Genomic DNA, 24,923 nt, shown 5'->3' with positions numbered 1-24,923 from the left:
AAACATAGAAAACCTTCATTGTGTGAGGAAAGTCTGAGCATGTCCGGTGTCAAGATTATAGTACATTTTTATGTCTGAACTCGGAAATGAGTTTCTAGAACAAGTAGATTATAAAACAATTGCCATGCAAAGTGTTTTGGAACTGTATGCAGCTGAGAAGGCGAGTGTTTGTTTAAACAAACATATGTTTGGCTTGTTTTGACTGCACATTGCGTCCTCGTTATTCTTGTCTGGCAACATGCGACGAGCACTTTGTCGGCCTTTTGTGCTCGCACTACTTCCTTGGTATCCTCGCTTTTTCACTCTTCAGTATCTTCTTTTTCCTCAAGTTCTTGTCGTTTTTCTTCCACGCATCAAACAAGCCGAAGAAGTTTTTCTTCGGACAAGAAAGCCTTGCTCGTGGAGCTAGTGCCGAAATACAAACTGATAGTAAGCAGAAGCACAAATAAGTCGACGGCCAAGGTAGAGGCGGTGGCGTGGGCTGCCCTGACCATCAAGTTCAACAGCACTCGAGGGTTCTACAAGCGGGACGAGGCACAGCTCAAGAAGTGTTGGGACAATCCCAAGACGTAATTGAAAAAAAAAAAGAGAAGACCATTGAAAACCAGTATTGCATCGCAACAGGTGAGTCACCTTTCAAAACCATGTTAAAGCAATAATACAGGCAAGCTAGTTACACAGACAGTGTGAACTCTGCACTTGTCCTTCGCTCGTGTTTCCTTTCCTTCAGAAATATACTGGAGCTTCTAAAGAGGCTTATAATCAACCTTGTCAAGGGAAGGAGTTTGTCCCCTGGTCCAGACTTTATTCATTACAGTATGGTTCAGCATTTACATCCTGCAACATTAGATACCATTTTAACATATTTTTAACTGCGTATGGAGCAGTGGAGTTTATCCCATTCTCTGGAAAATGGCAATTGTGATTCCTACTGGAAAGAATCCATCATTACCTTCCAGCTACAGGCCCATTGCACTCACCAATTCCTTTGGAAAAACGTTTGAACGAATGGTGACCTCTAGATGGGTGTCTTTCTTAGAGCAGAAAAACTTCTTCGACAAATTCTAATGCGGGTGTCAGATGGGGCAATCAACTGTTGATCACCCCTTTCGCTTAGAAAAAACAGTCGGGGATGCCTTTGTAAGCAAACAACAATGTTTATAGGTGTTCTTTTATATTGACAAGGCATTAGATTCCACATGGCGATACGGAATTTTAAGTGATTTAGTTTCAGCCGGAATTCGTGGGAAAATGCTAGCTCTTATCAAGAGCTTCCTCGATGAGTGCTTGTTCCAAGTGAAGCTGGGCACGACACTTTCTGAAACGTTTGTCCAGCAGGATGATGTTCCCCAAGAGTGTCATTTTGTTTCTGATCAAAATGAACTCTCTTAGACAGGTTCTTCCCCGATCTCTCTCCTATGCACTTTATGTTGATGATGTACCAATTTCCTGCTCTTCTTGTAATTTAGCCATTTGTGAATGCCAAGTTCAACTAGGTATTAAAGGGCAACTCCGGTCCATACTTTCGATTTTGGGATTATGGCTGTTTTTAGTGCAGTTAGCGCCCCTGAATTGCAAGGTGTAATTTTTTTCTCGTTATTGTGCGTAGTTTTAAAGATATCGACGTCTCAAAGTTTTGTTTGGGGCGCGGCCGACAAAACCGAAACTAGCCGCTCGAGGTTCCGGCAACACTGGAAATCAGCCGCTATGTGAACGTGACGCCAAGATCGTCCTCGTTCAGCGAGTACGCAGTCCTAGCGGCACCTACCTCTGTTGCTCTAGCCGTCTAAAGATAGAAGGTAAGCTGATTTTGTTTTAATTCTGTATACGTGGTAGTCATTAAGCATATGTAGCAAGAGTTAGTGCGTATACCCAAAACCTAGCGACTGGAAAACCCGTCAACTCGTTCGGTGGCGTACTCGGCGGCCGCCGCCGCGCGTGCGCTATGCCGTGCCGTACTCGTTGCTTGTATACCCAAAAGCTAGCGACTGGAAAACGAGTGAACTCGTTCGGTGCCGCACTCGGCAGCTGTCGGCGTACGTGCGGTCTCCCGCACTCGTCGCTAGGCCTAAATTGTCATCGGGGCTCCGTGGATGGAGCGGCGTTGCTCTACGCCGCGCTGCCAGTGACGCACAGTGCTGGCGCTTTCGCGCGGCGGGTCATTCCCAGACACGAAGCTTTGAGGCTCTCCGGCGCGTTCCGCGACAACCGAACAGACGCGTGTTAAGCTGTAGACGTCTGTTTTTTCGTTATTTTTTCCACAGGCGTGTAAAAGCTGAATTTGTAAGCTACGACACTAATTCACCAGATAAGTTCGTCCAGGTAGTGAATCTTTGTACAAATAAAAAAAAAACTTGCCGCACTAAAAAAAAAGAAAAGTTCTTTGGGCAGTCATTTTCTTCTCAAAGCTAGCAAAAGTTTAAAGGAAAACAGAGAATGTTAGCAAGGTGAGAATACTTGCTTTCCCTTCCGCATTCCCACCCCCACCTACAACAATTGTTTTTATTAGAATACATAAGATTTTAAGTTCTCCTTCGTAACTTTTGACTAAAGCAAGTGTTTTTTTTTATTTTTTTTTCCATTTTTAAATATTATATTTACCTCCAGCCGACCTCGGGCAAATTAGAAAGTTGTAACTTACAAATCCGAACTTTCGCGATTTCTTTTAAGTCCCTTGTGGTATTCACAAGCGCAATGTTAATACTGCGAATGTTTATATCGCATGAGCTTCACGCGCCGGCTGTTCGCTAGTAGTCGTTACGGACCTGAATACTATGCACGAGATTGCGTAGTAAACAAGCAGTGACGCAAAGCAGAACATTGTTTTCCTTTTCATTACAAACTTCAGTGTTTGGAGCTAGTTAGTGGTTGTACTCTACATGCCCACCATTCCCCATTCAACAGACATTCAATGGAGCGTGAATGCCCAATCTTCAACACTGCACTGGACAATGACTGTTTTATTTATTGATCAGGATACTTCTATCATGTTTACCTTTTCTGTACATGTACGATAGGCAAGAAGCGACGGCACGGCATCCTTTTTAAGCCTCGACCCCTTCGCTGACAAGCCACAAGCAACCAACACCTGTAGGTTTCGTTCGTAACTCTCCGGCGAAAAATGATCGGAGCAGAGCTTCGATCTGGGGGTCGACGTCCAAGGCTTTCCAAAGTCCACTCGTCGAACAGCGTTCACCCACACCTTCTCCGATTTCTGATCAGTTTGAAACTTGTGAAAGAGCACCTCCGGCTTGCGCAGCGGCTTGTTTGAGCAGCCCACAGCGCTACAAGTTGTACTCGGCATCTTTCGAGGAACAGCTGGGCAGTCTTGGGCGCACCGAGTTGCTCGCTAAAACGAGTCTAGGAGTCCTCACAAGCAAATAAACAAAAGGCTCTACCGAAGCTACACGGGCTACAGGTAAAAGCAACGGCTAAACACGCAATTACAAGCCGAAGTGGCGGTGATAGCGGCACAAAGAAGCGCGCGCGACGGCTGCGCCGTGCGCCCGTCCGGAACGGAGGAAAAAAGGAGTACGATGTTGACATCACGGCCCAATGTTGCTTTAGCGATCGGCAACCCGCTGGCCGCCCGCTAAGGAGCAGCGGCTCGCGGCGGGTCGCGTTTTTGTTATCGGCATTAGTTGAGAATGCGGCGTCCCACGGACGTGAAATTTTGGCTGGGGTCGTATTTTGTGTCACTAAAGCGATACCAGTAATTTAATTCATTTTGAGTTTTGGCCGGAGTTGCCCTTTAATGGAATGACAGGTTGGGCAGACGAGAATGGTTTCCGTTTCTCAGCAGAAAAAACAGTCTGTGTTCTGTTTTCTGTTCGAAGGGTTATCATTACAGAACCCTCTCTAATTTTGGGAGGTCAGACGCTAAACATACATCCTGAGCATAAATTTTTAGGGGTTATTTTTTATAAGAAACTTAGCTTCTGTGGTCACATCTTGCAACTAAAAAAGAAATTCCTGCTAGCATTGAATATTTTAAAAGTTCTTTCTCACTAGTCCTGGGGTTGTGACAGAAGACGCCTGCTGCGTTTGTATCGGTGCCTTGTTCGATCGAAATTAGATTATGGTTGCATGGTGTACGGGCTCGGCTCGGCCGTCTCTTTTTCGGATCTTGGATCCTGTCCATCACCTGGGACTACGACCTGCAAGAAGGCTCTTCGAACCTCTCCAGTTTCCAGTCTCTATGCTGAATCTAATTAATACTCCGGGAAAAAGACGTCTGTTCTTGGGCTTTCAATATCTCTTAAGAGTTCGTTCCATGCCTCGACATCCTGCACTCGAAGTGTTTCTGGACACGCGGTATGAAAGGACCTACCAGAACAAGCCTTCTGTTATACCTCCCTTCCCTCTGCGACTTAAATCTGATGCCAATACTTTTGCATAGATATATCAAGTCCGGTAGCAGCGCTGCCCAGCCCAGGTGCACCCTGGAACATGAAACTAATTCCGATAAAGTTTTCTCTCTCCAAGTATGACGAGAAGAATGTACCAGCGGTAAATCTTAGGCAAGAGTTCTTCCAAATCACCGAAAACTACAAAAACCTTACACAGTTTTACACGGACGGAATGAAGTGCAGGATTGTAGGATTGTAAAGCGGCTCAGCACTCGAGCCACTATTTTCTCGACAGAGTCATATGCCCTACTGGGAGCTGTGGACACTATTATCAAAAGGATTATCAAGACTGGCGTAATTTTCGCAGTCTCTCTCTCGGTGCACTCCGTGCACTTGCATTCCTAGATAGATCAAAAAATGCTTTTATTCTGGAACAACATAACATGATTTGAATGGCCACAAACTCCAACTTCACCATACATTTTTGTTGGGTGCCTAGCCATGTCAGTATAGCCGGTAATGAGGAGGCTGATAAAGCTGCCAGAACATGTCAAGAAATGGACACAGAAGTTCCCTGCATCCCATACCTGAATTACAGGTCATTATTGAAAAGGTAGATTCAAAAGAAATGGCAGGAGGAATGGGATACTGAAGTCCACAATAAACTCCACCGCGTGAAACCTGTTCTTTCTGAATGGGCCAGTTGCCGACATAAAGAGCGTTCTTATGAAGTTGTTCTTTGTCGCCTGAGAATTGGCCACACTCACCTCACACATGGCTTCCTTCTGTGAGCTGAGGATGCTCCAACGTCTGAAGAATGTGATGAAATGCTCCGTCTTGCACATTCTCATTCAATGTCCGAAATATCATGAGGAGCGTCGCTCCAACTTCTCACGGTTTTGTTTATAACCGTTAGGGCTTGAATATTTTTGCCAAATGTGAGCTCTGTGGATAATTGCATTGTAATACATCAAAGGGATGGGCACTGAACGGAAATTTGGATTTCACGACTTAATGTCGCAGAAGCGTTGAACGGGACGTTACGACCTCCAGACCCTTATTCGTAAACTAATGTCTCAAACGGATGGACATATTTTTGAAAAAGAAGGGCACCATCAAGCAAGGACTGACATCATGAACCTCCTGGAAGAGTTGAGAATGAGGGGAAGTGGCCTTGCTCCTATCCTCTCCTCGCTTCGGTTCACCAGCTCGACGGGACGAAGCGAGGAGGAGAGGGAATGAGAATCGTGACAGCCCATGTCTTGTCGGCCGTGTTCAATCGCATATTTCTTTTCCAAAAATACGGCCATCCGTTAGACATATCGCTGTACTAGTGGTATTTTTGGGCTCTGCAGTGTCCCGCCCAGGGTGGCCAGTTTCGCTTATTATAAGCGGATTTGGGCTTCTCTTTTCACTGAGTCGCTGGTAGATTTTTCCAGTCGCTTGTCGCGTTTTTCGGGCTTATTCGAGATTTTTTTCGCAAATATTGTTATTTTATTGTTCGTCATGCTCCTTGACAGCGCGTTTGTTGTCAAAAACACGAAAAACAGCATGACCGTTTGGTGCTGCGGTTAGTTGGCGCAAGCTACCGTCCGTCACAAAGTACAAAACAATTACTAGCCATTCACAAATGTTTTGCCGCCTTGCCCATCTTGCAAGTCGGCAGTCGCGGTCGTCGTGTCTAGTGTCTATTGTATATTGCGCAAAATGGCTTCGAAGTGGTCGAAGTATGGCAAAAGATATTGCAAAGATGTGGAAAAGGAAACACAGCTTAAGGACTGGCTGCGACCAGTCACCGGAGACCATAGGTCGGCATTACAGGACCCACTCACTCACCATCACATCACAAAAATTGGAAGCCCATCAAAGCCATTTGCAATCACATCACAAAGTACACCACCGTTCAAAAGTCACAGCCCTTCACATCACAGACTTCAACCATGCGAAACACTCATAGCCAATCACATCACGCTCCCTCAAACTCGCCCCCATCACAGCTACTCACACTCATGAGGAGGTCACACTCACAGCCAGTCACTCACATCATGGCCCCTCAGAGTCGCCCCCATCACGGCTACTCACACTTATGAGGAGAGGGTCCCGCTCACGGCCCCATCATGGCTACTCACGCTCATGAGGAGGTCCCACTCACGGCCAGCCACTCACATCACGGTTCTTCAGAGTCGGCTACTCACGCTCATGAAGAAGAGGTCCCACTCACGACCCCATCACGGCTACTCACACTCATGAGGAGCTCACACTCACGGCCAGCCACTCGCATCACGGCCACCCTGCCACTCACAATCACGGTCTCGCATCCCCTCGTCGCGGGGCTTCGTCGCTATACGAGCCGAGCCAGCCGAGTGGGCCGGCGCCTACCGCTCTTATGTTTGTTTTGATTTGTTCCTAGTTTTTTGGTTTTTTTTTAGTTCTTAACATTGAACCAGAGGCATCCATGCCACGCAGGCCCCACAGCTCTACTAAAAAGAAAAAAAAAAAAGATTAAAAATAACTATTATAACAAGAAAAATGAACCCTGCAATGTTGTTTTTTTTCTTTTTTTCCTTTCAATTGCACCGCGCGAAACGGCGAAACCCACTTTCCCAAGGTCAACCAGATTCGGGACGACGACTGCCTGTTGTCCCCAGACCCCATCCCATGGGGAAAACCGCTCCGGGACAGGCAGGGAGCGTGTTCTCCGGCCAGCATGGTTGCAGCGCTGCAGGCTCAAAAGTCGAGACCCGAAACTCTTGTCCGCCGTCTTGTTTCCGCCCATCGAACGTCGTTTCTGGAGTGCAGACCGCGAACTATACACATTGAAATTTTACACGGTGCGGACTATCCGCAGGCTTGTTTAGTATCACAAAACAAATTTTGTGAATGAAGGAGTATGCTATATATATATTTATATATATATATATATATATACACAGTTGAACCTCGATGTAATGAAGTCGGTAAAATTCGCAATTTACTTCGTTACATTGAAATTTCGCTAAATCGAAATTTGGCTTTAGCATGCGAAAAAAAAAAAAAAAAATTCCGAAACATTTTACGGGTATGAAAACTCACCGAAAATGACATTTATTTAGGGGCAAAGTAGTCCGCGAGTTTTGCTTGCGCCTTGTCCGACAGTAGCAGCGGCGTCGGCGGCGTCATACGTCATACGGCGTTCGAGCGCCCAGAGCGCTTGCACGGCATCTTGCTGCCCATGCGACGCCGTGTACCTCCTCAGTATGTCCATTGCGTCGAGCACTTCCCGAGTGCTCGTGATCTCGGCAGTTTCTTCAGGGTGGCGTCCAAAACGTTTGCTTTCTCATCCAAAGAAAGAACTTTACGTTTCCTTATGGCAGCAAGCACGTGAGTGAACCGCCCAGTTGAAAAATAGAGCTGTTTAGTTTAGGCGGTGCCAATGTTTCCAACCGACACAGCATTCTTGCCCGCACAGTTTACTTGCCCCTTTGCGCCCACAGTGTGCTTGCGCCTTTGCTTTACATCACGCTCGCAAGACGATCAGTCAGTCAGTCAGTCAGTCAGATGGACCAAAACCCTTTTAAAACAGGGCGGGCGCTCCTAGGAGGAGTGCCTCTGGTACCGTAAATAAAATAAAAAAATAGTCACTTCTGATGTGCACTGTTGAGGTCGTTGAGGTTGTTCAGGCGTTCCGCTCTAGGCAGGGGGTTTCGCGGTGCGGCAAAGTCGCTCCCACGCCACTAGGCGGCGTTTTGTTGCGTCCGTCGAATGCGTGCGGTTTTTACGGTCACCGTCGTCACCGCTGCCCTCCTCGGCCTCTTCTCCGTAGCCAAGGGCCTGTTCTACACCGCACTGCAACGCGCTTTGCCCTTTCTGGTCGATGCCACTGCGTTGTCCCAAGATGTGTTCGACAGTCTCCTCGTCGCCGCCACAGAGCCCGCAGTTTGGGTCTTCTCCATAGAGCTCAAATCTGCGTCTCTGGGTCAGTAGGGAGCCCGTTCGAGCCTGGAACAGCAGCGCGCTGGCTCGGTCTCCCCGGTAGTGTGGGATAATCGGTCTTCTCCTAGATGGCACTGCCCGTGCGGTCGCGCGGTCGCGCCATCACGTCGCACGTCGCTCCCCCGCTGAAGTTGGCTCCCGCGCTACACGCGGTACAGTGGACTATGATGATCAGTGAATGTCAGTGGTGATGCTGTTATGCCGTGTTAACTTTTTGCTCGGCATTTTCTGGCCAGCCTCGCGAAATCCGCTTTGCCGCATGCCTCGCCGGCGCTACCGGCGCCGCATCCTCGGGCAGCCTAGGAACGTTGGAAGGCCTGTCCCCGTGAAGTAACCTATCAAGCGCTCGCGTTTGCGCATAATTTTTTTTTTTAACCACAATTTTTTTGCGAAGTTGTTTTTTAGAGTTGATTTATTTATTGCCTTCTATGGAAATGGCGCTTCGTTATATTGAAATAGCAGCAAAATAGACTTCATAGGGACTAAAAATACATGGGGTCTATGGGCAAGAAATTATGAAAAATAAAATACTTCGTTAAATCGAGGATTTCGTTACATTGAAGTTCGTTATATCGAGGTTCGACTGTATATATATACATACACAGGGTGTCACAAAAGAAAGTTTACACGGTCTTTTTTACCGCAAAAATAAACTAGGCATCGCCGAACGCTCATTCCCCGCCCAAAGGTAGAGCTAGAGGTCACAGCCAGATGCCAAAGTTTCAGCCCGATTCGATAACTTAATCAAAAGTTATTAGTGATTTTCTGAAAATTTCAATGGGAAAATGGCGACTGACGGTGTTTTCAAACACATGGGGCTCTATGGCACCAGAAACCGAAAGCGGGCAAAGATGGGCTCCATTTTCCCATTGAAATTTTCAGAAAATCACTTGTAACTTTTGATTAAGTTATCGGATTGGGCTGAAACTTTGGCATCTGGTTGTGACCTCTAGCTCTACCTTTGGGCGGAGAATGAGCGTTTAGCGATGTCTACCCTATTGGAAAATCCTGTATAAAATTTCTAATGGGTCCTGTATAAATATTTTTACCAGCCTATTGGATATGGGTCCCATAGATGTATACAGGACCCATACATTCATACAGGACTCGTATAAATGTACAGGACCCATACATTTATACAGGACCCCAAGCAACCACGTATGTCCGTCGGACGTCCGAACAAGAGCCGAATATCCATTGCCAGGGAAGGACGTCCGTCGGACGTACACTGGACATCCGTTTCCGTACGTCCAAATTCGGACTAATAGTGGACGTCCTGTGGATATACAGAAATGGATGTCCGAGGGCTGTCCATTTGTGGATGTTCGAACATATCCCAATAGGTATTGGGAAACCATTCAAAAACAGTTACTTAAAAGTGGTCCCATTCTGCACTAAACGATTATCATAACAGAACCTTTTTGTGCAGAGGATATACCTTTCCCTAATGAAGATAGGTTTGAGGCCCCCCCCCCCCCCCCCCCCCCAAGATTCTTTAACAGATTTGATGGCCCCTTCAAGATTTCCTGAGGTCTTAAGAGGTCCCATCACAGTATTTCCTGAAGTTCCATAGGGGCCCATCACAATTTTCTGCAAAGTCTGATGGGCCCTCTAGGATTTGCTAAGGGTTTGAGGGGCGCAATAGATGCTTTCTGGGGTCTCCAAGATCATTCAATAGGTATGACGGGGAAAAAAAGAGGTGGACACATCGGTAATTCGTTTTTTTTTTTTCAAGTGTTGTCCGAAGGTCCATTAATAGAGGCCTAGAACCTTAGAATTGTAAGCTCCTTTCAAGCTGATACTGTGTGCGGTAAAAAGAAAAACAGTATTGTATGTTCTCGACTACAAGTAATCAAATGAATTGTGATGCATGTGTACTACTTTTTAAAGTAATTTTGCAATCATTTGATTACATTTTACGTAGTGATGTCGCAGTGCCAGTTGGCCTTATGTTTCGTAAGCTAGAAGGAAACAAGGATGTTAGACAGCAAAATAGTTTTTTATTTGCAATCAGAACCAGGGCAGAGGCACCTTTCTCACACTTGAAGGTAGATGCCTACTCTCCCTTAGAAGTGGTGCACCTCTCCTTTGCGCGGCGAAGCCACTCCTTGACTTCCGTTTCCACCTCTTTTTTCGTAGACTCTTTGCAGTGCTTTGTCCGCTTTATAGCAGCTGAAAGCAATAGATGACCCTTATAGTACAACTTAAAAAGGCAGGGAATTGCGTTGCAAACTTCTACTTACCAAAGATCAATTTGTACAGCTTAAGGCTACGGAAAACCTTCCCTTTGCGCCCATCCATGCTGAACTTGGCTGCAGCTTCGTCACTAATCAGGTGTGCAAGCATAGACCTTACAGTTGTTTTGATAGACAGGTCCCCAAGGGAGGTCAGCTCCACAACCTGGAAGGAACGTACAGAGCACGACACAGTTAATACGAACAAGACATAGCCAGTTTTCGCTGTTTTACTCTGACCAGTGAAACGCTATCCCCAAAGCTACTTATATCATGGAAAGGGTTCATCTTGGGGCAATAACCTTGGTTATAAGAAAATGCAATCCTCAATTCACTGTCCATGCAAAATGCCAATGCCGTGTTTGAGCACATAAAACGTGGGGCTGGTGCCTGGGGAACGTAAGACATGACATAAGGAGCATTACGATACCCAGAAAGCAAGTATAGCCAAAAATGTTTGGCATTCAAGGTTAGCTGGATAGAAAGAACCTGAGCATGAATGGGTTTACAGCTTGTATTAACTGGGCTAGGCTTTACAATTAGCCAATTCACACCCCCTCTTTATCTCCGAGGCCAGTATGAGTGAACTGGTGATACCTTGAGAAAGATTGAATGAATGTGAGGGCCCAAATTTTATTTTATTTGGGCAGTTGTTTACACCTCCTAGTCATTGTTCTATCTCATTAGTCATTTCCCATGCTCTAAGATCTGGAACTGTGGGACAGAGTTGCCATTTGAAGAAATACGGAAGTAGTCAGAGCTTGCTCTACACTCATGAAATAATGCTAAAGTATAGCACCATTACAAACACCTTTGTTGCTTACCAGAGAACAGGCAGTCTCACCCCTTCGATGCATCTCGATTTAAAATCACAGCTTGCTCCTAGCTTATTTGTTATCTGCATGTCTTAACCTTAGCTGCACACTAGGGATAAGACATAACAGCAAAGCCTAGAGAATGCAAACACCAATACTTGCCTCAGTAAGTGACAAAAACTAGAGTATGGGCAGGCATTGATAACAGCAATTGCTTACCAAAGCCTCACTCGTGGCATCTGCAAGAGCGCCATCAAACACCTCAATTGCTTCAGGAGTGTCGAGGGGATCAACGAGGATCGGCTGGCTGGGCTCTACAACGAAACTCTCACGCGCTCGTAGCAATGTCGAAATCATGTCCATTATCTCCGTCTGCTGGCTCCTCATGACGCTCATCCCATTCAGCACCCGTCGCTGAAACTCTGCATGCAAAGAAAAGGCTTGAAATAAATATTGGCAAATAAAATTAGTGCAGGCAGGAGACAACATCCTACTTACCAGCAGCACTCAAGATCCTAGCAGTGGCCCGCAGATCAGCTAAAAAGAAAAAAAAAAGATGGCAAAAAGTCAAGAGCTTAGCCATTTCAAAACTATTCAAAGTTGTGCAACCATGCTGTGAAAGAAAAACAATTGAAATCAAATTAGCTTACCGCAGGTCGAAGCACTGGTGCTAGGCGTCATGTGTTGCATAGCCTGCAGTGCTGAAAAAATTTAATGAAGGACACACAAAATATCTTAATACGCAGCTGCAACACAATTCTGCAGTAAAGTACCTTGATCTAATCGACTGGGAGCCGACATCCTTGTCAATGTTTGAGATGCGGTTGAAAAACCACTGGCATCTACGAAGATAAAGACAACTGCAGGCGCTAGATGCAATAAGGGTACAAGGTGACTTGGATTGCTTCTCATATTTATTTATGTTATTTATTTATTTGGTACTTCTGAACTGCCCTTCAAGAGCCCGTGGGCCTACAGGAGGGTGCACCATGCATACATGCAAGAGCTCAAATGACACAGAATACAAAATTAAAAAACATGCCTAAAAAAGTAGGAAAAAAATTTACATATGTAATATCAACAGAATATGACCTCCGACAGTGGAAAACATACAGCGCAGAAACCTGTTGCCCCCATATCTGTTGTTTAAAAAACAGAAAGGAAAACATACAATCAATGTATACCTTGAGCAGGGCTCGCACGCTAAAACTTCCAGGCAAAAAAATATCCACCTCTGGAGAGTTCACTTTATTTAATATGCTAAAAGCCTACCGAAAAGTTTCCAGATGTGAGAAGTCACTTCGTTTTTGGCGGTATGGTGCTCCATACATTTGCTTGCTCAAATTTGATTACCGTAAAGTTCCGAGAGAACGCCCCCGCCCGAAACCTCGCCCACCCACCTTTTTGGACGAAATATATATTTTAATAAAGTTCCCAAACATCGCCCACCCCCTAAAAATCGCAGTAGCTTCGACGCATTCGAAAGCCCGGGAAGCCCCCGCCGCGAACATACCTCTGGAAAAACCGATGACTCGTCCGCAAACACCGCCAGTGACCCGATTTCTAACAAAAGAGAAGATCTTTTCCGGTTAGATTGATAAGATAAGGGCGAACTAGAAGTGAATCATTCAAGACGTCCGGGTACAAAGGAAAAGAAGAAACAGCTCAAGCAAACAAACTCCACACTAGTAGACAGTCATTCCTCTGCGTGCCCCGCAGCTGTTCACCTGCCCTCGCTTCCAGCATCGACCATGAGGAATAGCTACACCATCCAGAGAAAGGTGGAAGTTGTCCAGTGGCACAAGAAGAATGGAGACAACGTAAGCAAAACTGCAAGACATTTTGAGCTGGACAGGAAACGTGTTCGCGAATGGAGCACCAACTACCAGTCCCTTCTGCAGCAGTGCCACGGCAAAAACAAATTCAAGAGAGCCATCAACAACGGACGGCCGGTCTTCAGCGAAGAGCTCGATGAAGCACTCATGGACTTCTTGGATACCGAGCGGGCGGCAGGGCGAGCGGTGAGCAACCGCGTCCTTCAAGAGCACGCACGCAAGTTGGAGGTTCAGATGAACCTGGGCAACTTCGAAGCTTCGAACCACTACCTGGCCCGCTGGAAAGACCGCTTCAATGTGTCGATGCGAGTGGGGACGAACGAGAGTCAGAAGCTGCCGGCTGACTACGCTGACGCAATCTCCGTCTTCCGGAGGGCTGTGGGAAGCCTGCGCCTGGAGCACAGTTACTCCAACTTTAGTATAGCCAACATGGACCAAACCATGGTACGCATGGACTGCCCAGCCAAGCGGACAAACAACGTTGCCGGCGAATCAAGCATCCGCATCGTGAACACAGGCTGTGCGCGTCGTGGACTGACGGTTGCACTCTGCAACAGCTGCGGGCATCAAACTCCCGGCTCTCATCGTGCTCAAGGAACCGACGGGCCGGATCCCGCCAAGGGCACTGTTCGCACTTCAAATCCCAGGTATTGTCTCAATTTCCGCGTGCGGCCAATGTTACTTCTGGTTTGCCCAAACAAATTTCAGCATAAAAATAAGTTGAAAACATGCACTCACGCCTTTCGCATAAAAAAAAAAAAAAAAGTTTTAGGACAGCGTTGTTTTGTGAACGATATAAAAAGCGCCTTCCACATGTATTTGTGCATTTCTAGTAGAGGGCGCTGCATGGGTTCGTCACAAGTTTTGTTTTTTCATCAATACCGTCAATACTACGCGGCGATGCGGCGATGCTTTCGTGTTTGCGGCTGCTCCGGTTGTTGGTGGTTGGCTTTGCCGGAGTTTGGAATGAAACCGAATCTCGGCTCCTTTCAGAAAATGTGAGAGTGACCTGTTCAAGGAACGGATGGATGACTACGCCGGTCTTCCTCGAATGGGTGCGGAGGGTGTGGGGTGCCAACAAAGACGACGTGAGGCGGCTGCTCGTCTTGGACCAGGCGCCCATTCACAAGACAGAGGCAGCGCGGGAGGCCCTCGACGGGAAGGAAACCGACGTTGTCTTCATTCCTGGCGGGTGCACGTCTATTCTCCAGCCAGCAGACGTGTGCTGGATGAAGCCCTTCAAAGATGCTCTCAGGAATCGTTGGTCCTCCTTCTTGCGGGAAGGGGCTGTCACCGCCAAAGGGAACCTCAAGAAGCCGTCGCGTCAGGATGTCGTCAGCTTCGTGTCCGAGGCTTGGGCATCTCTATCGGAGGAGGCCGTCCTGACGTCGTTCAAGCGCTGCGGCATCTCAACACGCCTCGACGGCTCAGAAGACGGGGAGTTGAACCACCGCCTGGCCTCTGTAAGCGACGAACCAGCGATGGGGCCCGAAGCTCGGGAGAGCATAGTGGACGAAGTAGTGCAACTCGTCTTTGACAGCGACAGCGAGGAGTCGTTCGATGGATTTAGCGATGACGAGTGAGCAATAAATGCGTATGCACCGCTGATCTGTCAAATGCAGCCATTTTTTTTGTAGTTTTTGGCCCTTGGCCCGAAACTTCGCCCACCCCATGTTTTTCACCATTTATCTCTTAGTTTTGGGTGGGCGTTCTTTCGGAACTTTACGGTAAATATAAAACTTCACCCAGAAAGATATGAAAGAGATGGCGATTGTTTTTGCAAGCTTTGCATTTGAATTTGCACTGCTAGTGTGCGTAGCTCTTTATTTGTAAAACGATCATGCAATGTACCTTTATTTCGTGAACTGGGAGCCGGTGTCCTTGTTGACGTTTTAGGTGTCTGGAACGAACCACAGGCACCTGCGAAGATAAAGACAATTGAAGGGGCTACATGCAAGAAGGGTACATGGTGACATGGATTTTTCTCATATTTAGGTTCCTAGATGTGAAGAAAGCCACCTTGTTTTTGGTGGCATGGTGCTCCATATATTTGCTTGCCCAAATTTGATTAAATATAAAACTTCAGCGCTCACACGGAAATGAAATTAAAGTTAATTGGTTCTGCAAGCTTTGCACCTCAACTTGCAGCAATATGTGCATAGCCCCTCATTTGTAAAATGGCCATACATTATAGGTTGTTCGCACATAACGTCAATTTGGCATTTTGTTGTTAGCTTGTTTTTTCACACAAATTTACTACATTGAAGGATAACATCGTAACCGGTTGAGATGATGTCAGCGGTGCTCTACGCATTTGAGGGGGCGTGTCAATCCTTGGAATGCTCGAGTTTGGCACACGCCAGACAGCTCACAACAACAAAATGGTGGACGAAATTACGTCAGTGAAAACACCCTATAGCTACCTTTATCTTGTGGACTGGGAGCCAGCGTGTTTATCGAAGTGCTAGACGACTGGGACGAACCACTAGCACCTGTTTGGAGATGTCTGATTAAGTTGGGAATTGGTAACATTAGAATACAAAAAGCGAAAAACAATATAAGTGGTTTTCAGGAGAAACTGTACCTCGCATTAGTGCAGCTTGCGACATTTCACTGTGTATTGATCTTGCCGGGCTCGCACTCTGTGATTCCAGTCTCTGGCTACTGGCTGTGAAAAGCGACCAGAAAACCTCAAATTGTAAGATGAAAAAAGTACAAATTGATCTCCCAAAATATAAAAAATGCAGTTGTGCCCCAACCCCCTATATAAGCACATTGTTTACGTAAAACGACAGATCAAGTACGTCTGACGACACACCCTAGACTTATCAAGTGCCAGGTTCGAATTCTAAGCTAAAGGTTAAGAAACAGTTGCAACGGTCAACAAGGCTGTCAGCTGCAGAACAAAATAAAAATCAAATAGCGTTACGCGAGTTCTGCCGTGCGCAGAGCGGCATCGGGGCTTCCGGGAATTCATCCGAGCTTGAGTCGGACTCGCTCCAGCGTGTGGGGCGAAATCTCCTACGCTTTGGGCGTATCTCCTCGTCCGAGAGATCAGATGTGAACCGCGACCGCTCCAACTTAGATCGCCCTTCTTCGTAGGAATCTGTAGTTACATAAGAAAAAAATACTTACAATTAATGAACACTGCTGCACGCATGAAGAGATGCAATATACTCACTGAATAGTCCTTTCACAGTCACCTCGAACTCAGAAAACCCTGGTCCTGGTGGCCCCCCCTTTCGCACTAGCTTGACAGCCTTATCGGTGGACACCTTCGGCCATAAACAGTTGTTTCCCGTGACCCACGTGCAAGGCACGATCTCCACCTCTTGGGTTAGCCTAAATTCCACAATTGCATACATCCCTGAAAATGAACAGAAAAACTGATGTGAGAAAGTCATCAACACTAACCGGATCTAAAAAGTTATGCAAAAGCTAAACATTTACCTTGAGCTGCTGAAATGGCGGCGGTTTCACGGTACCGTCGCTTTCACCGACAGTAAAACGTAAAACTTGGTCGTGGTAACACCAGAGTCCAAACCACGCGCTCCTAGAGCCGACAATGCACAAATATCGATGGATTTCGTTGGCTATGGATTTTAACGGATATGTGACACTAGCGGCACCTAGAAAAGTTGAAAAGTACATGACGTCGGGGTTAAACATCAATAAATAAATAAATTGGTAGCGTTTGTTTTATTCGTACATTAGTTTGGTGACTCATAAATTTAAACAAATCTCCACAGACAAATTATAACTGCACGCACTGCACGGTCGTATCGTCAACGTCATCCCTCTACGCGTTGCATAACGCGCTGACTTCTTGAATTGCAGCTTACGCCAACACGCTCGTCAACAAGCAGTAAAATAATCGTGCCCAATTTTGAACAACAAACAAGAAAAGTAGCGAGAAGAATATTCTTATTGAATCATATCCCGTCTAACCACTCCCGCCTTGGCTGGCAACCCGAGTTTCGAATTTGTTCTTTTTTGTTTGTTGCTTTCGTGTCCACGTTGTTGCTGTCGCGTGTCGATACAACGGTGTCACGAAATTTTTTTATTTCTGTTTTAAGTAGTATTGTGTTTATGTCGCAGTACTGACGGACAATTTTACAGAAGAACTGTTCGTCTAGTTGAACCATCTGCTTGAGTTGTCCATTTCGGGTTAGTACTTGCTTTTCATACCACGTTGTTTTTTTCCGTCCCCGTCTGTTTTTGTGTAGCTCGAAATTCAATCCGTTCGTGTCTTCGTAAGAAGGGGTAATACGGACGTTGGATAGCGTTTCGGAACTTTGGTTCACCTAGTTGAACGGCCTACTTGTATCCATTTTTAGGAAAGTTTAGTCTCATTCTGAACCGCTTCGTTATTTCGCGCATATCATCCGTACCACGCTTTGTTTTTTCCGCCCTCGCCCGTTCCCGTCTGGCTGGAACTTCATTTCGTTTGTGCTTTCGTTTGTAGCCTCCTGGAGGCTTTGTGCATGCGTCTGGCAGTGTCGGGCAAGTTTCATTCACCAGACGGCCCATTTAGAGGAGTTAGTTTAGTCTTGTTATTTGAAGGAGTTTGAGTATTTCGCCCGTATCATCTCTAATGCACAGGTAATCATGCCCAAAGTCAAAGAAAAGTCCTACACACTCAAAAAAGCCTCACAGAAAACAAAGGAGATATTTGAAAACTTTGGGCACCCTTGCTTCCAGCAAGTTACACTACCTGTGCTAACGGATGCCATAGACAAAAATGGCTCATGTACATCAGCAGCACACACATGCAGTGGCAGCGTCTCTGCCCTTTTGAGTTCAGATTCATGCGGCAGCCAAGATTGCAGCAACGAGGGACTACCTGTGGCTCAGGGTGGTGATGCAGCAGCTCGGCTACCAATTACGCCCTTAGAAGTGGCACAGATCGAGTATTCGGATGCGGAGGAGATAGAGGATAGTGTGCCTTACTCAGCTCTTGCGAGTTACAGTCCTCATTCCAAGCCTACTTTCTCTGGCTGCGTAAACACGGAGCCAGTTGCTGGATCTGGTAATTTGGCTGCAGAACTGAAGACTTGGGCTCTCAAAGAGAATATTCCACAGACCGCTGTAACGTCCCTCCTTAAGGTCTTGAAGTCACGACCTTTTGATCCAGCATGTCTTCCGAACGATGCTCGCACTCTACTCGGTACACCTAGAGACACGATGCGTACTCCAGCTGTAACTGCGATGCCCCCGGGAGATTACTGCCATTTCGGGCTGGAGTACCAGCTGAGAAATATCCTCTCACATGCACATTTTGAAGGTAGGTCTATTGCCCTGTCTTTCAACATCGATGGATTACCCATTTCAAAAAGCACAAAGATGCAGCTGTGGCCCATCCAGTGCATGGTTATTGAACTTGGCAAGGCAGCCCCTTTTGTTGTTGGTGTTTTTGCGGGAGAGTCAAAGCCAGCATCGGCAAATAATTTCCTGGCTCCTGTTGTGGGCGAGCTGCTACAGCTTTTGTCTCAGGGAATGAGCTTCAAGGGGCAGATGATAGAGGTCTCGGTGAAGAGCTTTATTTGTGACGCACCTGCACGGTCGTTTGTGTACAGCATTAAGGGTCACACAGGATACTCGGGATGTCCGAAGTGCATTGCAGAGGGCACATATACAAACAAAAAGGTTTTTTATCCATCGAAAATTTCCACCCTGCGGACTGATGATTCTATAAGGCGCCAGACGGATCCCGATCATCATCATGACGTCTCAGCCCTGACGGAGCTTCCAATCGACTGTATCAGCACCGCGCCCCTTGACTACATGCATTTGCTATGTCTCGGTGTTCAGAAGAAGCTGCTCGGCTTATGGTTGGGTGGGCCCTTAGATGTGCGCCTTGGCCCTGTAGGCCGAAAGCGATTGTCTGACCTAAACCTTTCTTTAGTTGCACACGTGCCTGGAGAATTTGCACGTAAGCCGAGAGGCACAGCAGAGGTCGACCGGTGGAAGGCGACAGAGTTTAGACTTTTCCTTCTTTACACTGGGCCGGTAGTACTTAAGACCGTTCTGTCCCCTGACCTTTATAACAACTTCCTTGCTTTGCACTGCGGCACATTTCTCGTATCGAGCCCAACTTTGTGTCATCAGTACGTAGATTACGCAGAGTCACTTTTCCAGCACTTCGTGAAAACGTTCGCAGAACTCTATGGAGACGACCAGGTGTCTTACAACATCCACTGTGTCTTACATCTTGCAAGTGATGTGCGCAACCAAGGTCCGCTAGATACGTTTAGTGCGTTTCCTTTCGAAAATAACATGCAGTGCCTGAAGCGACTCCTCAAGAGTCATAATACTCCACTGGCTCAACTGTATAACCGTCTGAAGGAGCGTGAGGGCATGGCGGCGACTGCCAAGACACCTCTGGATTCTGTCCAGCTTGGAAAACAGCATACAGATGGGCCTCTCCCGCCCGATTGTACACCACCCCAGTACAAGTCTGCAACCTTTGCTGATTTCATGCTCGCCGTAGACTTGGCCAACAACTGCTGTATGATTGATGACGCTATTGTCCTCGTAGACAATTTTGCGCACTCTAGATCTACACAGGCGCCTTGCATCATTGGTCGAGAACTCGTCGTAAAGGAAAACTTCTATGATAAGCCATTTTTATCGGGTACCATTGGTGTTTTTGTAGCCTCCCAGCCTTCTTACACAAAATGCTGGTCATTGAAGAATGTACGTAAATTGGTCCGGTTGCCTTGGGGAGCGAAATCGGTGGTCATTCCACAGCTGCATACACTTTAACTCCACGCCTGGGGCCAGCACCATCCATTCTGCCACTGAAAGCTACAGGTATGTTGACGGTGTATGTGAAAATAACCCTCACTCCTGCCTTTGTCAACGTGTTTTCTTAGAGCTGCACGGTGGAGAGGGGTTTCCCCACGCCTGGGTCAAGCACATCCAGTCTGCTGCTGGGAGCTACAGGTATGTTGATGGTGTACGTGAAAACAACCCTCACTCATGCCTTTGTCAACTTGTTTTCTTAGAGCTACACGGTGGAGAGGGGTTTCCCTCACGCCTAGGTCAAGCACATCCAGTCTGCCGCTGTGAGCTACAGGTATGTTGACGGTGTACGTGAAAATAACCCTCACTCATGCCTTTGTCAACTTGTTTTCTTAGGGCAGCGCAGTCAAGAAGGATTTCCCCACGCCTCGTCCAAGCACCATCCAGTCTGCCGCTGTAAGCTACAGGTACGTTGACGTTGTACGTGACGATTGCCCGCACTTATGACTTTGTCAACTTGTTTTCTTAGGGCAGCACGGTCAAGAAGGATTTCCCCACGCCTCGTCCAAGCACCATCCAGTCTGCTGCTGTAACCTACAGGTATGTTGACGTTGTATGTGACGATTGCCCGCACTTATGACTTTGTCAACTTGTTTTCTTAGGGCAGCACGGTCAAGAAAGATTTCCCCACGCCTGGGTCAAGCACATCCAGTCTGCCGCTGTGAGCTACAGGTACGTTGACAGTGTACGTGACAATTGCCCTCACTTATGCCTTTGTCAACACAGGGGTTTCCCCACGCCTGGGTCAAGCACATCCAGTCTGCCGCTGTGAGCTACAGGTACGTTGAAGGTGTACGTGAAAATTGCCCTCACTTATGCCTTTGTCAACTTGTTTTCTTAAGTCTGCACGGTGGAGAGGGGCTTCCCCACGCCTGGGTCAAGCACATCCAGTCTGCCGCTGTGAGCTACAGGTACGTTGACGGTGTACGTGAAAATTGCCCTCACTTATGCCTTTCTCAACTTGTTTTCTTAGGGCTGCGCGGTGGAGAGGGGCTTCCCCACGCCTGGGTCAAGCACATCCAGTCTGCCGCTGTGAGCTACAGGTACCTTGACGGTGTATGTGATAATTGCCCTCACTTACGCCTTTGTCAACTTGTTTTCTTAGGGCTGCACGGTGGAGAGGGGTTTCCCCACACCTGGGTCAAGCACATCCAGTCTGCCGCTGTGAGCTACAGGTACGTTGACAGTGTACGTGACAATTGCCCTCACTTATGCCTTTGTCAACTTGTTTTCTTAGTGCTGCACGGTGGACAGGGGTTTCCCCACGCCTGGGTCAAGCACATCCAGTCTGCCGCTGTGAGCTACAGGTACGTTGAAGGTGTATGTGAAAATTGCACGCACTCATGCCTTTGTCAGCTTGTTTTCTTAGGGCTGCACGGTGGAGAGGGGTTTCCCCACACCTGGGTCAAGCACATCCAGTCTGCCGCTGTGAGCTACAGGTACGTTGACAGTGTATGTGATAATTGCCCTCACTTATGCCTTTGTCAACTTGTTTTCTTACGGCTGCATGGTGCAGAGGGACCTCCCCATGCCTGGATTTTGCACCATATGTTCATAACACACTTAAACTTCCCTTTAGATGACAGGGAATAGCTTTTCCCCGTCATCTACAGGTAGGTTTCAGTGTGTTGTGAATATGCACTCATACCTTCGTCAATTTGTTTGCTTGGCGGGGGAGAGGGGGAGCCGTAGCGGCCTCCCTCCACCGAGGACTAGCACTTCGTCACTCGTCCGGTTAATTTGCGATAGTTACCGGCACTGGTATCTTAAGCTTTTCTCGCTAGGCATGAGATTGCTTTTCCACGACACAGCCAATCTGGTAGATAACATAGGCTAAAAATACTGAAAAAGTCTCTAGGCACAAGTGCCATTCATATAGTCCAATTAATATAATTAAAGCATATTTCTTTCATTTGTTTACAGACGGACACTCCCTCCAAGGTCTGACTAGGACATGGGTCAGACAACAGCAAGACAGCTGCTAAATATATGGCAGAAGAGCTTTCCAGGGCAGAAAGGTATTGCACAGTTGACAAAAAGGGCGACTGTCGAGGAGTGGAGCCACCAGAAGATCTGGAGAAAATGCATACTATTAAAATTATCATCTTATTTCAATATAGATTTGGCTCATAGTCTTTCATTGGCACAGCATGCGGGCTAGGGTACGACATTTTGAACATTCATAGCTGTCCAAGTAAAGGGTAAAGCATAAAGCGCCGTTCACACTCTTGCGACCGAGAGACCAGACCGGTTTTTAAGCCTTTTGCGACTTCTTAGGACCGGATGCGCTGCAGCGGAGCTGGTCCTAAGAGATCGCAAGAGGCTTAAAAACCGGTGTGGTCTCTCTCGGTTTTACTCGGTCGCAAGAGTGTGAACGGGCCTTTAGACGTAATGCCCTAATCCCTAGGGATTTTGAGGCGCGATATTCAAAGTATGTCAGCTGAGGATCCCTGTTCGGATGTCCTTCGGATGTACAAAACTCTTACCTTTGTACGTCCGTCGGACGTCCACGGGACGTCCTTCGGATTTTCGCGGATGGCCCTCGGATGTACGATATATCCGAAAAGGATATCCATCGGATGTCCGATGGATGTCCAGTGGTTGCTTGGGACCCGTATCAATGTATGGGACCCATACATTTATACAGGTTCTGTATAAATATATGGGACCCATATACATTTATATGGGTCCTGTATAAATGTGTGGGACCCATATACCTATACAAAATCCGTAAAAATGCGAGATTGTTTGACCATTTGTGGCCCATATACAGCACCCACTCAACATTCGGGATATGTATCAGTGCGAGACGTCCATATGTGTAGATGAATTGCCTCTGCGTCCAATCTGTGGCAAGGTGTAGCAGTTGTGCTTGGCTTACAAGCCTTGCAAAAAATGCAACAAACAACAAAAGCTTAATTTATAAACAAGACCTCGTTTTATTGTCCTCTTTCACTTGACACCTGAAAAAGTATAGTCAACATTGGACACTTGCTGCATCAGAGCTAGTAGCAAATTATCCCATGCATCTAAAATGTGCCTGTCAGATTACTATTACATTAGATCAGAATATTATTTTTTGAATGGGAACCAATGTTGGCATCAACAGCTCCAAAAACAAGGCAGAAAAACTGCCTTACTCTGATCCTGTCTAAACACTGGTGCCACTTCCGAGTCTATGAAGAGAGGCTAGGAAGCAAAAATAGTTTCAACACCTTTGGCGCGCTGTTGCCAGTGAACTGTGAGCATCAACATTATTGCAAGGTTACATAGCTACAAGAAAGAGTTCTGAGAAGGCAGTAAGCTCTCCAAGAAAAACCTACCTCTTCTTTTCTGTGTTTTCAGGCACAATCACTGCCAGGCAACTGCAAAATATACAAACACACTGAGGGCAAGAATGAATTCCCTAGAGCAATGCTTCCCAAACTCTGGTACCCTGCAACCCACCAAATAGTGGAGGTACCCCCCCCCCCTTCCCCCCCCCCCCCCCTGCTTTTCACAATGCCACAAGCTTTTCGTTTCCAGTGTGCAAGCAGTTATACACAAAATTGATGTTCATGTTTTATTTCACAGCTAAAGTGACGATGCAACAAATTTTTAGCTTTCGTTAAATACTACATAGGATGAGTCCTTGAACCCAAAAAACAGACAACTTTTCTTCCAAGCAATGGCGGTCACAAAAATAAGTAGAGAAAAACGGGCAGCGTTCACCCCCTCAACTCGCAGAAACAACCAGCCACGTGATTTGGCGCCGATTATATGCTGCCAATGTTCATCATAGCCATGCGCCGGGCTTGGCAAAGCATAGGGCGCATGCTGGCCTCTGCACATTGTTAAAGCTTGGCTATTTTCGTCACCTCAGCGATTGGACACCTAGCCAATACCAAAATGTTTGTCGAGGTGTTCATGTCACGAGTCCAAGTCAAGCGCTGATTCAATGCTTGAATCCAATCGATGAGCCTCATTCAAATATTGTCAAATAGAGATCCCCTAGGATGTCATCCCAGCTACGATGTGATCAACTTTGCGAAGGAGAAAATGAAGGAAATGGGTGGATTTTATCCTTCCAATTGCACCGCTTTAAAGAAGCTTCTGGATGAGTAGCGTGTACAAATACACTTGGGTCACAGTGATGCCAGTATGTCTATGTAAAGAAAAAAAAAAACACTCCAACACAATTTCTTTGCACGGCCCTTTTAATATAGGCGTCTAAAGAGTAGAGCTAAAAACGGAAAAATAACAAATATTAAACCAACATGTTTTAAGCTCACAATTAAGCTTCTCTTGGGGTTGCAATCCAGTTTGGGATACACTTCGATTGAGAGATTTAGACAAGACATTTATATTTAAAACAAACTCTTTGAGGTCCAATATATCGAAGAAATATTTGCAAGATTGAAATTTAGCTTTTTTCAATATGAAAATTATGGTTGGGAATATATGGTGCTCATTCTGCTTTCACTTTTAGTTCTAGAACATCTGAGACACACAGAACATAACAATTATTACCACTGAAACCTCGGAACACATATGGAAGCTCTGATTATATAGCTACAAGGAATAACTCCCTGCAATTCCTGTACACTATAAGGACGCAATCCTTTATGCATACTGGTTTTCTGGAGTTAGTTTGAGTTCACCTTTCATGTGAAATACAAGCAAAGCAACAACTTCCTTAACTGAACATTTTTTGCTACACTGCCCTTCAGAAATAAGTGGTGCACGTATAATCGTAATTAATTAAATCCCATTACAACAGTGAACAATATTGTTACGGCCATGTAGCTAACCGATAGCTAGGCCTCGCCGCGTCAGCCACTTTCCTCCACAGATGGTAGTACATTGCGGTGAAACCTCCCCCCCACTTTTGTACATAGCGATGAAGCTCGACACAAGATTAAAGTGAAGCTTGAC

At 46.5% G+C, this 24,923-nt stretch overlaps 1 protein-coding gene and 1 long non-coding RNA gene across 6 annotated transcripts; one reads left to right on the top strand and one right to left on the bottom strand.

The window, feature by feature from the left end:
• Positions 1-9,829: 9,829 nt before the first annotated feature.
• Positions 9,830-16,949, bottom strand: LOC115324566. Of its 5 annotated transcripts, none has more exons than XM_040213493.3 (12): positions 16,656-16,949; positions 16,387-16,572; positions 16,135-16,311; positions 15,790-15,873; positions 15,629-15,697; positions 15,057-15,125; positions 12,144-12,239; positions 12,021-12,071; positions 11,869-11,907; positions 11,590-11,792; positions 10,565-10,721; positions 9,830-10,493 (listed from the first exon to the last, which is right to left on the bottom strand). In XM_040213493.3, the coding sequence occupies exons 2-12, from the start codon at positions 16,568-16,570 to the stop codon at positions 10,378-10,380; spliced, it is 1,245 nt and encodes a 414-aa protein (XP_040069427.1). In that variant the 5' UTR covers positions 16,571-16,572; positions 16,656-16,949; the 3' UTR covers positions 9,830-10,377. The 5 variants fall into 5 exon arrangements, 4 of the variants coding, with proteins under 4 accessions (XP_040069427.1, XP_040069432.1, XP_042146952.1 ...); XM_040213498.3 differs by having other exon boundaries at positions 12,144-12,212; positions 16,656-16,947; XM_042291018.1 differs by lacking the exon at positions 15,057-15,125 and having other exon boundaries at positions 12,144-12,212; positions 16,656-16,947.
• A 3,298-nt stretch (positions 16,950-20,247) lies between these two features.
• Positions 20,248-22,128, top strand: LOC115324579. The gene is made up of 2 exons (XR_005715922.1): positions 20,248-20,283; positions 21,933-22,128. It is a non-coding gene; the product is annotated as an uncharacterized LOC115324579 (long non-coding RNA).
• Positions 22,129-24,923: the final 2,795 nt, after the last annotated feature.

Source organism: Ixodes scapularis, unplaced genomic scaffold (assembly GCF_016920785.2).
Source record: "Ixodes scapularis isolate PalLabHiFi unplaced genomic scaffold, ASM1692078v2 PGA_scaffold1__304_contigs__length_218370807, whole genome shotgun sequence".
NCBI classification, from domain to species: Eukaryota; Metazoa; Arthropoda; class Arachnida; order Ixodida; family Ixodidae; genus Ixodes; species Ixodes scapularis.
The sequence above is the reverse complement of the archived record's forward strand: the minus strand, read 5'-3'. Positions and strand labels throughout refer to the sequence as shown.

Bases quoted from the DNA above. Each gene is read 5' to 3' on its own strand.
- LOC115324566 (XM_040213493.3), bottom strand. From the start codon at position 16,570: ATGTATGCAATTGTGGAATTTAGGCTAACCCAAGAGGTGGAGATCGTG. The intron at 15,698-15,789 runs GTACAGTTTCTC...ATCTCCAAACAG, and splicing joins GCAAGCTGCACTAATGCGAG to GTGCTAGTGGTTCGTCCCAG. The intron at 12,240-15,056 runs GTACATTGCATG...TATTGCATCTAG, and splicing joins TCCCAGTTCACGAAATAAAG to CGCCTGCAGTTGTCTTTATC.